Source organism: Sorghum bicolor, chromosome 5 (genome assembly GCF_000003195.3).
Source record: "Sorghum bicolor cultivar BTx623 chromosome 5, Sorghum_bicolor_NCBIv3, whole genome shotgun sequence".
Taxonomy (NCBI): domain Eukaryota; kingdom Viridiplantae; phylum Streptophyta; class Magnoliopsida; order Poales; family Poaceae; genus Sorghum; species Sorghum bicolor.
In genome coordinates, this window is record NC_012874.2 from 65,952,727 (window position 1) to 65,970,424 (window position 17,698).

The 17,698-nt window shown below is 42.8% G+C and overlaps 2 protein-coding genes across 3 annotated transcripts; one reads left to right on the forward strand and one right to left on the reverse strand.

Moving 5' to 3' along the window:
- On the reverse strand, positions 4,476 to 5,770 carry LOC8074355 (xylanase inhibitor protein 2). The gene has a single exon (XM_002451023.2). It carries the CDS (start codon positions 5,551 to 5,553, stop codon positions 4,645 to 4,647), a length of 909 nt encoding a protein of 302 aa, XP_002451068.1. The 5' UTR covers positions 5,554 to 5,770; the 3' UTR covers positions 4,476 to 4,644.
- On the forward strand, positions 9,330 to 17,308 carry LOC8074356 (vacuole membrane protein KMS1). 2 transcript variants are annotated; one of them, XM_021461425.1, is made up of 8 exons: positions 9,330 to 9,688; positions 11,156 to 11,367; positions 11,609 to 11,678; positions 12,926 to 13,228; positions 14,983 to 15,140; positions 15,414 to 15,530; positions 16,380 to 16,565; positions 16,660 to 17,308. In XM_021461425.1, exons 1-8 carry the CDS (start codon positions 9,613 to 9,615, stop codon positions 16,828 to 16,830), a joined length of 1,293 nt encoding a protein of 430 aa, XP_021317100.1. In that variant the 5' UTR covers positions 9,330 to 9,612; the 3' UTR covers positions 16,831 to 17,308. The 2 variants fall into 2 exon arrangements, with proteins under 2 accessions (XP_021317100.1, XP_002449809.1); XM_002449764.2 differs by having other exon boundaries at positions 9,331 to 9,688; positions 11,600 to 11,678.

Here is a 17,698-nt window from a genome sequence, read left to right on the forward strand (position 1 = left end):
ACAAGTTAACTTGGATGCAGCGAAGAGATCCAACTTTATCAAGAAGCTACATGATGAGACAAGAAGAAATATTGAGAAGAAATCAGCACAATATGCAAAGCAAGCGAACAAAGGTAAGAAGAAGGTTACATTTCAGCCCGGTGACGTCGTGTGGTTGCATCTACGCAAGGATCGATTTCCCCAACAACGTAAGAGTAAGTTATCACCTAGAGGTGATGGTCCATTCAAGGTTCTAAAAAAGATAAATGATAATGCATACAAAATTGAGCTGCCACCTGAATATTCCAATGTTAGTCCAACATTCAATGTCAAAGACTTGCTTCCATTTGTTGGTGAGCCTGAGTCGAGGACGACTCCTTCTCAAGAGGGGGAGGCTGATGAGGACATCCCTAGCATTCATTCATCTTCAAATGAAACTCCACTTGATATAAGTGGTCCAATTACAAGAAGTAGAGCTAAACAATTGGAGAAGGAAATTCATTCTCAGGTGAACGCTAACCTTATGTTTAATAATCAGTTTATGTTGAATGATCCTATACTTTTGAGTTCTTGTTTCAATGTCCTTAGGAATGATGGAGGGTATGAACCAGCATGGGATGAAGATGGATTCAAGCCTTTGGACATCTGAACCAAGAAGCCTATCGTGTGCATAAATAAAATGGTGGTTCATTACTTCTGCATGAGAAGGCAACCAGAAGCTAGATGGCTGACCCATGGTACAAATTCCAAGCATCACCACGGACAGAATACAAGGAGTTACGTGGCATTCTACAGGTGGATGAAAGCATCTTTAAGTCTATGTTGCAGCCCATCAAACGGTTCATTATTTAGACTTCCCAATAAAGAGTTATGCTCATTTTAGTAACTGCTGCCAGAAGCTGAGAAGACGCGCGAACCAGCCACGAAATCCACTAGTGGATGTGCATGCTGTCATGTATTCAAAGCTGAACGCCCCTATCTATATATATCTCTTGTACTAGACAATGAAAGGACACATCTTGCTTGGTTAAAATTCAGAATACACAAACTCGTGGAGTTTTGTTTATGCGTGAGTCTTGAGAGGCTTGCAAAACTTGTTCTTTCGATTCCTGAGGGAGTTGTAGAACGCCGAACTGCGGTTCATCCAGTTTGTGCCTTCACGTCTATACGGCGTGATTGCGTGGGCTGTTCGTCGGTACGTGGAAGGGTGATTGTCTCGGTAGTTCGTCGCGTGGACAGCCTCGCGGTGCACTGCCTCTTCACCAGGTCACGCAGCGACAAGTTATCAAGTTCGCGAATCCTACGAGAAGATCGGGCCACAACGACTTGTCTCACGCTATCCCTAGGCGTGAGCTTATCAATGTGTTTGTTGCCTTCCGGGCAAATATGAGGGCCAGGTTCAAAACAACAAGTGGAGGCTTACCATCTATTGTCCAAATATAAAAAGATAATATCAAATATCAATATATTATAAAGGCAATATATAAAAAAATAACTAAATAAAATAGTGATTGTGCATGGAATTTATACCAGGCAATGATCTTCGTCTGGCGTCCTAATCTGGGTCCGATTGTCTAGGATTGCTACTAGGTCTCGACTCTTGAGCGACGAACAACACCAAGGGCGAGGAACAAGTCCAAAAGACGAAGCCACAAACTCACGAAGGGTTACAAACTTATGTGAAGAAGAATTACCGGCCATAGACTTTTCTAACTCACGACCTTGGACTTAATGTGCTTTCTCTCGAAGAAACTAGCAGACCACGTTTATTGAGTCTCTGTGACTATTTTACTAATGAAAATAAACCTAAAGTTATTATATATACTTAGAACAGTTAGTAAATATTGTGATCGATAAATTTTAGGGGCTCAGTTCAGTCGCACGGTCCGCACGGGCTCTGGAACGCCCCTGGTTCTTCAATAATGCAAACTAGCCTTGAGGAACTGGGTCGTTGAGTGCCGGTAATACAATAAGGGCAATACTACAGAGTCACTTTCCAAAGACAACCAAAACAGTTTCCAGAGACGGACAGCATGCCCCCGAGCTGGCATCACTGTTAATCAAAATTTCCAAGGGCAGAGTGCCCATTTCCTGAAATTAATCACCAAAAACAAAAACGGGCCCACTGACAAGCCCGAGCCAACAACCATAGCCGCCGCTACCACATCCTGTGCCGCCAACGGATCTCGACTCGCTGCTGCCATGCTTGTCGGATCTAGACCAACCGTCGTTGGATCGATGCCATGCCGCCGTGCACTGGCCTCCTCCAGCCCACATCTGTCAATCAATTTCAAGAGGCGGTCATGTTTAAGTGTCTGCTAAAATGAATAGACCGTCTCTAAGTTTAGAATCTATATTTCTAGAGACGCTATGTAGTTTTGCCTGCCTTTGTAAATAAAACTATCAGTCTCTCCCAAAACCTTTTAAGTAGTAGTGGGAGGAGAACCCATGGAGGGTAAATTTTTTTTTCAACCAATATTACAAATATAGGGTGAGACAGAGACACTGAGAGACCGAGAGATGAAAGAGCAGAGGGAGATCAAGAGAAGAGAGTGAGAACATGCGCTACGAGAGGGGAAATCTTGGGGTTTGACCTATATAATGGGCCAGCTAGGGATCCATGCACACTTGCCATATGGAATGAGTGGGAGGCCCGATCTAAGTCGCTTTGGAAATCCATGAGATGCTGAGGACGCCGAAGCAGTTGCCATCTACTCTCTATACTCATTTTTTAATACACTATAAATTTCTCATTTTATCAACAAAAATAATTAAAAAACTCTAAAATTCACTATGGCTCTAAACAATGAAGTGTGCTATTCATGCTACAAATTAACGGTGAATACTAGTTTTTAATAGATAATTTAAGCTTTCTTTATCCAATTATGCAAGCTTTAAGTGATTTTGACCTCAAATTGCTTACAAATAAAAAAACAATAAAACACCATATATATTGTATATCACAAAATGAGATAAGCCAATGAGAAAATATGAGAGCATCAAGTTGGTAACCTTTAGAACTGAAGAATCGATGGAGAAATCGATGGATGAATCGAAGAATGGATGGAGGAAGCAAGAACACTGGCTTGAAATTTGAATGAAAGCTCGGGGAGGAAGAAGCTGGCTGGGATATATAGGGTGGAGCTTTAGTGCTGGTCAGTGAACATAACTGAGACTAAAGGTCCATTTCTAACCACGGGTCCAAACACCAGCCGAGACAATAGCTTTACTCCCGGTTTGAGCCAAGGAGCGGGACTAAAAGTTGACCTTTAGTCCCGGTTATTGGTTCCACCCGGAACTAAAGGTCCCCCTGCCACACCATCATGGCACAGTAGTTGTTGGGCTTCAGCCTTTAGTCCCGATTAGCGGACCTAACCGGGACTAAAGGTTCTTCTAGTCTCGGACGCACAGAATTTTGGGACTAAAGTCAATTTTGGCAGAGGGATCAAAGGTCATTTCTCTATTAGTGGAGACATACTAGGTTCTCATGGAAGCCCAGCTTGATGATGATGCTATGGAGATAGCTTCACTCGACACGGTCGTAAGCTTTAACCATGTCCAATTTCACTGCACAGACACCAGTTTTGCCCTTCTTTTTCTTCAAATAATGAATATTATCAAATGCACCAATACATTATCTGAGATAAGTTGCCCCAAAACAAAGGCCAAGTGCTCTTTGGAAATTATCTCGTTGAACACCATCCTCAATCGGTTAGCGATCACCTTAGAAAGAATTTTATAAAGGAAATTGCACAAAGCTATATATTGGCCTGAATTGCGAAAGCTCCTGTGGGGTTTTCACTTTAGGGATCAGCACGAGCATTGTCTCATTCACAACAGACGGCATATCACCGCCATTGAGAAAAGCAATCACCGCCTTGCATATATATCGTCACCCAATAAGCACCAATGCTTATGATAGAAACCAGCCGTGAAGCCATCTAGCCCCGTATTTTGTTTACTTTCAATTCACCATGAATAGTGCTGATTTCACTTTTGTCACTGTGAAAGGAGATGTTTTAGAAGTGGGCCACTCAGAAAGTCAGGAGTCAGAAGGCTTGCCTCCATAATCAATTTACACAAACGAAACTGTCTTCTAAAATGGTTGATTGCCTTTTTTTTTGAAAGTAGCTAGACAGTTTAGGAGACAAAAAAAAAGACCGTACCATATCTCTGTTAATAAAATAGCATGTTTCTCCTAAAATTATTTTTTATTTTTATCATAATGTTAGTTAAATTAGATAATTTTAACTATAAATTGTGACGTGAAGGGAGTGGCTATAGCTAGGTAAGAGAAAAACAAGCAAAGTTAAAACTCAAAGACTATATATAATAAGTGAACAGCATCATCAGTCACTGATATTTTTACATTAATTGAATTTGTACTAGTGTGCATAGTGCATACACACTAGTTACTGTCGCACTGTTTCTGTGGTCAACTAATCAGTAAAAGTAATCAGCTCACAAGTCACTGTACATTTACCGACAGTAAACACTGAAGAGCACAAACACATGGAACCTGTCTCTTAATTATTTCATATATCAATCACAGACCATTATTTGTGGATCACATTATTATATTACAGTTTAAAAAAACAAGCATGAAGCTTATTATTAGGTGATCAACTGATCATAAACCGGGTAGAGATCGGGAAGATTAATTAATTAGCTGCTGCTGATGTAGTGGTTCATCTTGTCGTAGTACCTATCCCAGATCATCAGTCCTCCATAGTTGGGCACCTTCTGCGCGAACTGCAGCACGTTGTAATACAGGTCCTTCTGGAACATGTACGCGTCCTTGTCCGCCTCCGGCGACGCCACGACGCCGACGAACGCGCGGCTGGCCGGGTACGCCGCCGCCCACTTCTCCCACGCCTCCCTGTCGGACCAGGTGCACTTGAGGTCGCCGTAGAGCCGGACGTGGACGCGCGAGAAGAGCCCCGTCGCGAGCGCCGCCTGCACGCCCGGCCGGTCCGGGTACGCGCACCGCACCGTCGCCGTCAGCGTGACGCCGAGCCGGCCGCGGTGGTAGCGGCTGTTGTAGGCGTACAGGCGCCTCGCCAGCTCGTCGTAGTGGTCGTGGTCGCCGGAGGTCGACTGGTCGATGTAGAAGTCGACGCCGTCCAGCGCCGCGTCGTCGCCGAACGGGCGGCGTAGTCCGGGGCGGGAGCCGCCGAGGTAGGCGTCCCACAGGTACGCGGCGAGGTCGGCCGCGGATTGAGCGGACGGGAGGGAGTAGTTGGCGGCGGCGCCGGCCGCGGCGATGGAGAGGAGCACGAGGATGCCTTTGGACTGGCAGTGCTTGACGTCGTCGCCGACGCCGGCGAGCGGGTGGCCCGAGAGGTCGAGCGTGTAGGCGCCGTGGCCGCCGAAGCCGCGGAGGAAGGAGATGATGACGGTGGTGTAGGTGCCGGTGTCGCAGGCCTCGCGCAGCGTGCCCTCGGCCTTGTTCCGGCCCCAGAACACGGCGATGTCGCCCGGGCCGGTGGCCGCCAGCGTGCGGCCGGATGCCAGCAGGGAGAGGAGGGCGAGTGCTAGGGGGAGGAGGATGGACGGACGCCGTGTGAACGCCATTGCAGCCTAGCCTTGTAGGGTACTTACGGACTACGGACGTACGGTGGTGTGTGCACTGTGCGATGGGTGAAGAACTGAAGATTGCGAGCGCGCAGCACGTATTTATGCATGACGCATGATGATTATCCGGTAGCTAATCCACACGTTAGTGTTGTAGTCACACACTCACACATGTGTTCTTCTTCGTTGATGATATTATTGTAAAAAAAAAAAAGGTTTGCAGAAGCATCGTCAAGAGTGAGAGAGTGGAGGACAGGACGGACAGCACCGCAGATAAGGTTGCACATGCTGACCCATGTGTAATGATATGTCGGTGATCGACGACGACGATGACGTTGACCAAAAGGCGGCGGCTTTGCCAGATAGCCGGCGTGGTTTGACTTTGACTCCTGCGGCGGCCTTCTATGATATGATGATGCAGGACAGCCTGGAACACAACCATTTCCGACTACTGTGCCATTCTTGTAACGAGAGGTTGTGGGGAAAAGGAATGCTTGACACAAATAATGGGGAAAAAAATCAGTAAGCACAGTCGGAACAACCATCGCGATAATATGCATGCATATCAGATTGATTTTGTGTGACAGAGGTGGATACCAAATTCAACTGCCTTCAAAAAAGCAAGACATTAACGGAGGCGGACACTTTTTATTTACCGGACATATTCACTCGCCTCCAAAATTTTGATTTATCGAGGCAGACTCATTTAAACAACCGTCTTAAAAATAATCTATTTATAGAGATAGTTGTCCTAACGCAACCGCCTTCGTAAATCAAATTTTAGAGGCAGTCGCAATATAAAAGCTCACCTCCTCAAATACTGAGGCTCAAATAAGTTCAGAAGGCCCGTTACCAACACTCAAACCCTATCTTACCCCTTCATCCACCCGCGGACTCGCCTAAAGCCTCGTGTGGCGCTCTCACTCGAACGACTCTGCTCCATCTTGGGCAGTGCCCCTTCCCACTCCTCTTTGTCGTGTCGCTCGCCCCTTCCACTCCTCTTCCTCGCACCCCCTCTCCTCTAGATCATGGCGTCGGCAGGCAGCAGGCATGGCGAGCTCCCTCTCCACTCTAGCCTCCCTTCCCCCCCCCCCCCCGATGGCTAGCGCCTCTCCTCCCTCGATAGCGCACGGGGGCAAGCCCTATCGGCGGCAGTGGCGCATGGGGTACAGTGCGGCGGTGGCTCCGCGCCTCTACTGCATCCATCGTTGTGCAAGCGGCACATCCGGTTGGGCCGGGGCGCCACCACCTCCCTCCTCCCTTCCTCGTCAGCGGCGTAGCGGGCATGGTGGCAACCTCCTCACCCATGTAGCGTTGCAGCAAGCTCGAGCGGCGCCCTTTTCCCTTATGTGCTTGGATCTGGCGGAGGCGCTCCTCCTGGTGATCGATCTGGTGGTACAGCGGCCCGATCCCCTGACGACGTTCCTCCTAGTGGCAAATCCGGTGGTGCAGCAGCCCGATCCGCGCGGCAACGCTCCTCCTGGTGGCGGATCCGGTGGTGGATTGGTCGAATCCTGCAATGTTGTTCCTCCTGGTGGTGGATCCGGTGGTGGATCGGCTAGATCCAGTGGCGGCGCTGCAGGCATGGATGGGCTCGTCGTTGGGCTCAGGAACGGGCTCACAGTAGGCTCATTAACTTTTTTTTGTTTGGTCGATTGATTTACCGAGGCGGCCGTTTCTATGGTATCCGCCTTTGTAAACAGATTAACTGAAGCAATCAAGACAACTGCCTCCATTATTCCGCTATTAACCATGACCATTCATTGAAGACAGATGACCTTGCATACCTCAAAAAAAATAAAATATGCCCGCATATCAAAAACACCCGCCTCTGCAGAAAATTTATGCAGTAGTATATATGCATCTAATGTACTGTATTAGAGAAATATACTTTTGTTTCTAAGTATTCCTCCTAAATTTAAGCAACAGTTTTTGTGTGTAAGCCCTTGTTTAGTTCACCCTCAAAACCAAAAACTTTTCAAGATTCCTGTCACATCAAATCTTGAAGCACATGCATAAAGCATTAGATATAGACAAAAATAAAAACTAATTGCACAGTTTGTCTGTAAATCACGAGATGAATCTTTTGAGCCTAATTAATTCATAATTGGATAATATTTGTCAAATAAAAACGAAAATGCTACAGTGCCGAAATCCGAAATTTTTACGGAACTAAACAAGGCCTAAGATGCATACACCTGGCACATGTCAAGAATCTACAGGTGGAGGCGGTGGCGGTTGTTGCCGGCAGTGATTCCAACCTCAGATCCAAGGGCGTCAATAGATGGGAGCAGTAGTACGTCAAAGCCAAGCCTAAAGAATGGGAATATTAACATGTTTGCAAAAACATAATTACTATTTTCTAATTTATTATAAAAGAAAAATATTGTTGGCTGATAGAAAAAGTACGACTTAATATGCGAACGCGCTGTTAAATTTCAAACCAAATAAACCTAGATTCCAATTCTTCCAAAATAAAGGATTCAAACAATCCCTTATTATTTTTCTTTATATATACTTCCTTGTGGTTTAAAGAAAGTAAAAATATCGGATACGAATAATCTCAAATCTCAAATCTAACTAGATTTCAATTTCTCCCTTAACTAGATCTATTACAATAATATATTACTGTTGACACCGTTTTTGGACACGTATCCAGGATCGGTAGAGTGTAGGTCGGTAAGATACAGTGGCAGTACTTGATCTGCGGGAGAAGCTGCCGATGAGGATGGTTGCTGATGAAGGGATAGTCGAATATGACTAAGTTCATAGGTGATGATGTGTTTGTGCCGATGGTCGGTGTTAGCTTGTGCCGATAGCTGTGATAGGGAGGTCTGCCGGTGATGTGGAAGAAAAGCCTGAAGGTTGCCGATTGGCTAGTGGAGGTATCCTAGTTTGTCACGGAAGGATAGTTTTATGTTTTCCTTAGTTATTTAAATTGTTTTGTACACGGATTCTGTTTTAATTTGGAATTCGAGTTCTAGTCGTGTCTGGTTGTAGCTCTTTGAGCAGGGTATAAATGTAGACCCTAGGGCATTGTAATACACACATCTATCAATCAATCAAACACAAGTTTCTACTCATATTCTAGTATCTACTTTTTCGACGACTTCGTCATATTTTCCTTTTTATTACGAGTTCTTAGGAGTTCGTCGACTTAAGCTCGGCGTATTCTCAAGTTCCGCGTGAATACCTCTTGACCGTGGCATCCGGGCGCATCGCTGTTGTCGGGACCAAAGTATTCGAGTTATCACCTTTGCCGATAGTAAGGTCAAATCGGCTAGCACGCCTTAACGTTTAAATCGAGTATTAGCCCTTTGTGTTTGCAGATCAGCTTTTGCATCAACAATTACAGAATTAATAATCTAATAACATTTATTAGGGATTATATATATATTGACAGAGAAAATAATAATTTTCTCTTTTTTAGACTATGATTATATAATATTTTATAAGCTACTCCAATCACTGTCAGTTTCATATTTTACACAGAAAACTGAAAACGAAATACGGAATGCTGCCGGTAACTCAAATCAAGAGCACATAGTCGAATATGCATTAAAAATAACTGATATAAGTTCAAAAAAAACTGATATTTTTTTTTCTCGTCGGTACATAATTTTCCATCCGTTACTAGCACAAGTGGCGGGCCCCACCAAACAACCAGCGTCCAAACGAGGAGGCGTGAAACAAAAATAGAAACCGGTTTCTCATCATTCATTAATTAAAAATAATAATTAATAATAAATAAAAAAGGGTGCGGCTTTGTCATATCCGTTGCTCGCAAAACGCCCCCACGCCCCACACGCCGCCGCCGCCGGCGACCGTTGCGAGGGAGCGGAAGGAAACCGCCACGCCACGCCACCGTCCCGGCGCCTGCCTCTCCGATCTCGAACGCGATCCGTCTCCTCCCTGCGGGGGCCGCTCGGGAGTCGTCCTACCTAGGAGCTCCCCGTGTCAGATCCGGGCGGGGGCGGGGCGGCCCATGGTGGTGGCTCTGGCGCCGTTGGTACGCGAGATCTAGGGTTGTCGAGCGCCGCGGGGGTGGGAGGCGGAAGGATGGGCCGCCGGAAGATGTCCGCGGCGGCGCCGCCGTCCCGGAGCTGGTCCAACGTCGGCGGGAGCGTCATCCCCGGTGAGATCCGTGTCTTGGTTTATAATTTAATAATGCGCGTGGCGGCGTTACGGTGTCGTGGATCGAAGCTTGGTAGCTTATGTTTTTATTGATTGGATTGGAATCGGTGTGTAATTGGTGGGGGTAGGGGAATGAATAGGCATGTTGAGATCGGGGATAGGGTAACCTTGGAAGGGGTTTCATTGGTGTGTGCATGGTGATGCTTGTGTTGGGGACGAGGACGACAATGATTTGCTTGTGTATTCAAACGCGGATCACTGCATTGTGCGTACTTTATATACCACGGCATATCATTGTGCTGTTGCTTTTCAACGTGCACGCCAGTTCAGTTTGATGTTTATGTAAGGTCAGGAGCTGTGCTACTAATCAGTTATATAGTAGAGAGAATTGAGTTACAGGGGAGTTTATTATTGCTATGGAAGGCCATTCTTTTGCTTGGTAATAATTGTGGACAGTGCATATCAGCGTATATGTTTGTGAAAAGTTTGTAGTTTCTGCATGGCCATTCTGCAAGTAATATCTCCTATACCATCACTTGAGGTGAACTTGTCATTGCCAATGGCCTGTTGCAAATGACATGCAGGATCAGACCCCAAATGCCATTGGCTAGCTTAGTGGTATAGATGAAAAGTATGCTTCAAATTAGGATGGAAATTCCATTATGTAAATGTCTTCCATTTGATACATGTGAATTTGTATTAGAGGGAATGCATTAATTTAGTATTGATCAAAACACATATTTGATGTCATTGTAGCAAATATTCTTGTTCTCTTTTTTTTGTGAATTGCGAGTCTGTATTGATGAATAGCTTAGTTAGTTATTTATGATAGTATTTATGATAGTATTTATGATAGATGAATTGATTGCTGAAAAGAACTGAGTAGCATACCAGTCACTATGAATTAGCAGCAAAATTGGCTGTTAAAAGGATTTTATATCTGCTATATAGCATGGTGTGCGCACAACTCAAACTATGAAGGGACATAATAGCTCATCAATTTGTCTGTGGTGCACTGTGAATTCATGACCAAAGTGTAAATGTTCATCATGTTAATGAGCCTGACCACCCTGTTTCGTAGCTGCAGCTGTGTAAAATATAACTTTCATGCTGTCACTTTCCCAGCCATCAGTGACTCAAAATAGTGTGGAAAAATTCCTCCTTTTATCACCTAATTCCAGCCATCAGCCATCAGTAAGTTTGCAAAATATTGTCTAACCGTTGCCAATGTAAACCATACAGGTCCTAACTGCTTGCCTACACTAAACCTCTGTTCCCTCCAGATCAAGGCAACTTGCAGCAACAAACAATCTATGTTCTCATTTTTCAGTGACAAGATGAATTTTGTTCTTGATAACCAGACATATTACTAGAGTTTAAGTAATTTAGTTTTTTTTTTGGCATTTAGCTGATGACTGGTGCTGTTGCTCTGTTTTTCTTTTATCTCATGTATTTATTTATTTTGCAGAACTCCGAGCAAAACACAAAATGGACTTGGAAAATTTAACGCTGACAAAACAACCACTCAGAACATTACATCTTTTCCTGTTAGCCATGTTACAATACTTGAAAAGAGTAGCAAAATATATCCTGAGTAAGGGTGGCTTGTTCTTTCTCTTAATTGTTTTGGTGGTAGCTCCTGGAATCTTACTCGCTATTTCAGACGGCGTGCATAAGAAGGTGTGCTCTCATTCAGTCATTCTAATGCTCTTTTTATTAATCTGTGGGATAGGCTACTCATTTTCATAAGAACACCTGTTAATTTTTTTTGTCATAGAGTTTGCCCTATAATGCCTAAATATTCAAGGAAGATACATACTCTGAAGATCTGTATCTTTGTGAGATAATATTTTTTTATAGTATCTTGTTATTGTTTTTGAACACTAATTTAGTTTCTCTGACATGTATGCAGCATGTGCAGGAGTTCCTTAATTATGCTAAATTTGTGTTGTGGTGGGTTTCATTAGGTGTGGCTTCGTCAATTGGACTAGGCAAGGTTTTTGCACCTCTCAACATGTTGGAGTAGTTACTTATAAAAGAAATAAAACAAAATTAATTAAATGTTGCTGGAGTTTATTCATCAATCTCTTCGGTTATCATGTCTTAACTGTACAGTCTTTGGTATGCTTGAAGACTTGAAACATATGTATTTCAATAAATTTGTAATCAGGCAGAAAAAAAAAGTACTTTATTTTTGTCTTCATTACTGAATCTAGTGTTTTCAAGGAATGTTATGAACCATCCTGTTCCACTTAGTTCATGTTTGCAACCTTATTAGGACTTGAAAATAAAAACAGTTGAAGGTGACAAGTGAGCATCAAGTGCCAGATTATATATATCTAGTACAGATAACATAAGAAATAACTGGCACACGCTTAAAGCAAATAGTGATTTTACTGTTTGCCTTTTTTATGCCCTTTTTTTTTTGCTTCTCAATATATTGTCATGTGATCCTTGCCAGTTTGCAGATTTGTTTTCTTTTTGGTCTATGTTTTGAGTGATCCTTTCATCCAATTACCCCCTCTATCTCAGCATATAGGTGCGATTTGACTTGGTGCGGTCTTTAAGAACATATTTTGACCTATAATTTCTCTTATAATATATAATTTATAGGAACAAAAGTTTTATCATTAGAAAGTATTTCTAAATACAAATCTAATGTAACTACTTTTGTAATACAAACTTTTGATATAATTAGGCTAATTGTTAGTCAAAGATAACAATACGTGCATGCCTTATATTCGAGGACGGAGGGAGTATTAAAATTTGTGACCATGGAGTTTGTTCATTTGCACCAGATCCTTCATTATTTTGATACACAAGATTTGTTTGCTCTCCAATAATTTTACTCTGTTGGGAATTTTTTTGTTGCATGTCTCTTATCTGTCTGTGCAGAATGGCCACAATGCCACATCAAAATAGTATTCAGAAAACAGATGCCTTTTTTCTTCTCTTTCTTTGGAAGGTTATTTATGGCATCTGTGGATACTTAGTTAGCCTCTTATTATCTTGTGATTTTGTCAAGCTTCTATAATGTTATTATTACTTATTAGGTTAATGCAAATGCAAGTAGTCATGCCTTTTCTGCTGCGCATGTTCTGCAATCTGTATGCTATTGGGATTTTAATACCTTAGTGCTTGTTAAGGTTGGAAATGAACACATCTAAATTTGGAATGTTTATTTCTGCAACAGAGAGAACTCAGTTTAGAAGCTAATGATTTAAATTTTAACATGCAGGTTCTGGTTTGCATACGTTTGTGCTCTATCTAGGTCCTCATATTGCTCTGTTCACTATTAAAGCTGTTCAGTGTGGTCGAATTGATTTGAAAATGGCTCCATATGATACCATACAGCTTAAGGTTGGGCCGTCATGGCTTGACAAGAAATGTTCAGAATTTGGACCGCCTGTGTATCCAGCATCAGCTCATTCTGTTAGGATCCCAGTCTTTGACTTACTACCTCAGATACAACTGGAAGCAGTTCTTTGGGGCATCGGGACTGCACTTGGCGAGCTTCCCCCTTATTTTATATCACGAGCAGGTAAAATTGCAATGCTTTAGTTTCCTTCTAAAATTAAGTAGTATGTCCTATTATATTTTAGAGTGGGCCAAGCACAGTAGCTTCTGCACTTGTGGCCTGGAGGTTCCAGGTTCAAACTAGGCTCCTTGCAAAATTGGCAAAGGGTAAGACTATCTAGAAAGTGGAAACCCTCCACAGACCCCACCTAGTGTGGGAGCTTTCATCATTGGGTGGTATGCCTTTTTAATGATATTCTGTTATATGCTGTACAACTTTTGCTAATCGCTGCACAAAAACAGAAATGCTACTAGGCTCTGTACTGCTTCTAACTGAATTATTTCAACTGCAACAGATACATCTTTTCTACATACAGTTTTACTATGTAACATTATGGTTTTTCACTACATTCATTTAACATTTCCCCCCTTTGAACAAGCAAGAGGGTTACTTATCATTTCATTAAGAGGAGAATACACAGAGGGAAGACACCCCCCCCCCCCCCCCCCCACACACACACACACCCACCCACCCAAGAATCACACCTCCCAAATATCCTTGATCTAGGAGGAGAATGAAGTAGCCCCAGGAAGGCAACCAGCAAGACTAGGGGCATTAGCTCCCAATAAACAAGCTAGCAACCATCTCCTGGAGTGCTTTTGCTTCATCAGAACACCAAAGGATAAACTTTTTTACTATTGCCTGCAGCACCACTGAAATATTCGTGAACATGCAATCATTTTGTTGTTTCCAAATCTCCTAGGACACTAGAATAATGAGAGTTGAGCCCCTTGATCACCCTGGGAACTTCTTTGATTGCCTGACACCACCAGCTTGAGAATCTGGTTGCACACAGTTGAGCCTAGTCTCTGAAGGGTTATGCACCAGACTTGATGGGCAAAGACACAAGGGATCGACATAAGTTGGATTGATTCAATCCACCTGGTCACAAAGGGGACAGGCAGGCAGATGAGGTGATCGGCCATCCAACAACGATTGTTTATTGAAAGCCAAATGAACCACTGTCAGTCTCTGGACCTCGCCAATGTCTGGCCAAGGTGAAACTCAGAGCAGGTGGCATGACTGGCAACAGGGAGTTGTGCTGCCAGTTCTAAAGAGACGCCTTCCATGGATTTCCTGACTGCCAAAGCCAAGGTAGCCATGACATCATGATACGACGGCTTCATCTTGGGGCCTGGTGTGCCACGACTAGGAGTAGGGCTGGCGTCGCCCCAGTGCTCTGACTTGGAATGCCTGGTTAGCTGGGGCTTGCCGGAAAAGGAGGTGAGGGAGGTGGACGGCGCTTGAGGGTTGGGTTGGGTTGCCAGTTTAGCAGAGGACACGTCAGAGGAGGTGGCTGTGCCTAGGATGGGTGTCCGTGGGCTGCTGTGGGGAGATGAGACGCCACAGAAGAGGACATCCCTACAGTTCAGTGTTCTATCTACACCATACATTTAACTTTTGACTTCATGTTCTTCTAGAGGCGCCTAATAGTACATGCTATATTGTGTTTTTGTTTTGTTGTTTTCTTAAATTCCTAAAACTGGGAGCAGGGCCATGCCCATTTTTCTTGACATTTTAGCTGTTTAGTATTTAGGTAACATTTTGGTCTGTGGAGCTTCAATTGTTTGATGGATTTTAGGAAAAACCATTTCTAGAAGTGTTATTCCTGTGATGTGAGTTCTTGGGAAGTGTAGGAATGCTAGTTCTGCCATTTTTGTTTCTATTCCTTTGATTGGTTTAAGCTACCTATCCTAAATGGACATCTTGTCATGCAGCTCGCTTGTCAGGAAGCAAATCAAAAGCTGTTAAGGAGCTTGATGTCGCTACTTCCAAACAAGATGGGACAGTAGCCTCCACTCTTAATCGTACCAAGCGTTGGCTTCTTTCTCACTCTCAACATCTCAACTTCTTCTCTATCTTGATACTTGCTTCGGTTAGTCCCCTTTCTGCCATCCTTTGTTACCAATTTCTTCATTGTGTATATCTTACAACCGTATTTGTTTTATTAAGCATTTGACTTTGTGCCTTCAAAATCACCTTTGGACCATTTGCAAGGTTTAGCTCCACATTTTAAAGCTATCTAGATAAATGGCACCAACAAATAAGCTTACGGAACATTTCTTGTACAACAGTTACCATAAGTTTCCTCTTAACAGGATTTTCATTGAATTAAAAACAAATTGCCTAATTTTGATGTCCTTGTTAGGTTCCGAACCCACTCTTTGACCTTGCTGGTATTATGTGTGGCCAATTTGGTGTACCTTTCTGGGAGTTCTTTTTTGCAACTTTGATTGGGAAGGCCATCATCAAGACTCATATTCAGGTGAGGCATCTAACTTTATACTTCTATTTATCTTATTTAATAATCGATAATTGTGTTTATTGTGATTTGGGTGTGCCTTTTGGTCTACTTGTTGCCACACTTCCATTGTTTTGGCTGTGTGTGCATGTTCAATCTTTTGGAGAATTTTCTATTGCTAGCGTGGTCTTTTTAATGTTTGGGAAGACAGTCTTTTATTAACTTAATTAGATAATTAGATGAAACTATTCTTCGATGTGGTATTGTTTTATTGCTTGTGTGATCATTATTGTCCACTTGGATTCAAATTTTGAAATCCTACCAACCATCTCAGCAAAAGCCCATCAGGATAAGTATATTTAGGCTGCATGCCAATCTTTGATTTTTAGGATGTGGACATTTTAGAAACCTGGGTATCATTTCAGCACAAAATATGTCAGTATTTGCATAAGTTGATTTGATATATTAGGAGGATCAGTGCCTAGTAAGTCTTGTCCTATTCCTCCCTATAATTTGTTCTTGACTTCCTATTCTTTTTACAAGAATTCAACAAAAACTGAACCAGAAAATGAAATAAACCTAATGTTAGTTCAGTAATGAAATATAATGTGATGAACTGGATTCGGTTTGATTCTCTAGGTTTATTTGGTATCCATAATTGTAGAAGACTAAAACTACTGAAGACTATTATACCTGAAAAACCAGTGAAATTAATTTTGAAACCTCTCTTGCTAAGGTAATTATGGTGCCTGACTTCCTAAATTTTTTGAGTCATTTTAGTTTCTCCATACCTGGTTTAGTGAGTTGTCAGGTGGTTTGACACCAATAGTTGCAACACCTCTTTTCCTGATATGCATTTTTCTTCTCTTGCAGACACTGTTTATTGTGTCCTTGTGCAACAACCAGCTCCTGTACCTTATGGAAAAGGAGTTAATCTGGATATTTGGTCACATTCCTGGGTTTTCTGCTACCCTGCCATCTGTGATTGCCAAACTCAATGCTGCCAAGGACAAGTATCTATCACCACCAACACCAGTCTCACCGTCCTCACAAATGGAGGTTAGTATCACCATTTAAAACCTGACTGTTTCAGCCTCTCTTAGTTATTCATCTCATTTTTCTTATTGGTTCGATAAATTTACCATGTACACAGGAGAAACAGTGGAATTTCTCTTTTACATTGGTTTGGAACTCTATAGTGTGGCTTGTGCTTCTGAACTTCTTCATTAAGATAATCACGTCAACAGCTCAGGATTATCTCAAAAAGCAGCAGGATATGGAGATGGAACTGATTTCTGATTCCCCGACCCTGGAACAAAACTGACTACTGGTGCAACTAGTGGTGTTTATTTCAGCTGCTAGCTGCAAAAGATTCTCCTCTGTAGCCTTAACAACTGGCTAAGCCCCTGCAGATGATTCCAAGTTCCAACAATTATCAATTAGTACTAGTAGTTATTCATCTGTACAGTCAAGGAAAACATGGGCTTGGTAACTGGCCGGGTGATGGCTGTGAGCCTGTGCTGGCAGTTCATGGAGGAGAATCATTCTATTCTTTTTTCGGACATCTACACGGATAGACAGTAGGGATTGTTTATGAATCACGGTTGGCTTTTTGCCAAGATTTAGCGCCCATAGCTGTTTCTATTTATTTTGGAATTGCTATAGAAACATGTAAGGATTCATTCAACAATGATACGCTCTGTTGTCAAGTTTACTGTGTATTTGGTTTGCAATTTGTGCCCGGAAAGAGCAAACTATAGTTCATCTATTTCCTTTTGGCAAATAAAGCCTCCTATAGAACACATTGCTTGTCAAGCGGCCACTGGTCGTTGTGATGAATGTCACTAGCCCGAATTTGGCTTGACATATCGTCTACCTGAAACACGATCTTTTTGTATGCACATCCACCATCAACAAAGGTAAGTAAACTGTGCTCTATGCAGCAATCTTGGATAGCTGGATTTGGGACGGTGATCTTCATCGCGGTGTTCAGAACTGTGGATGACCTCTTCACCTGCATTTGTGACGAAGCGAGGCTTTTAGGCCTTGTTTAGTTCCCAAAAAACTTTTGCAAATTTTTTAAGATTTTCTGTCACATCAAATCTTATGGCATATACATGGAACATTAAATATAAAAATAAAAAAAATAACTAATTGCACAGTTTGCTTGTTATTTACGAGACGATTTTTTT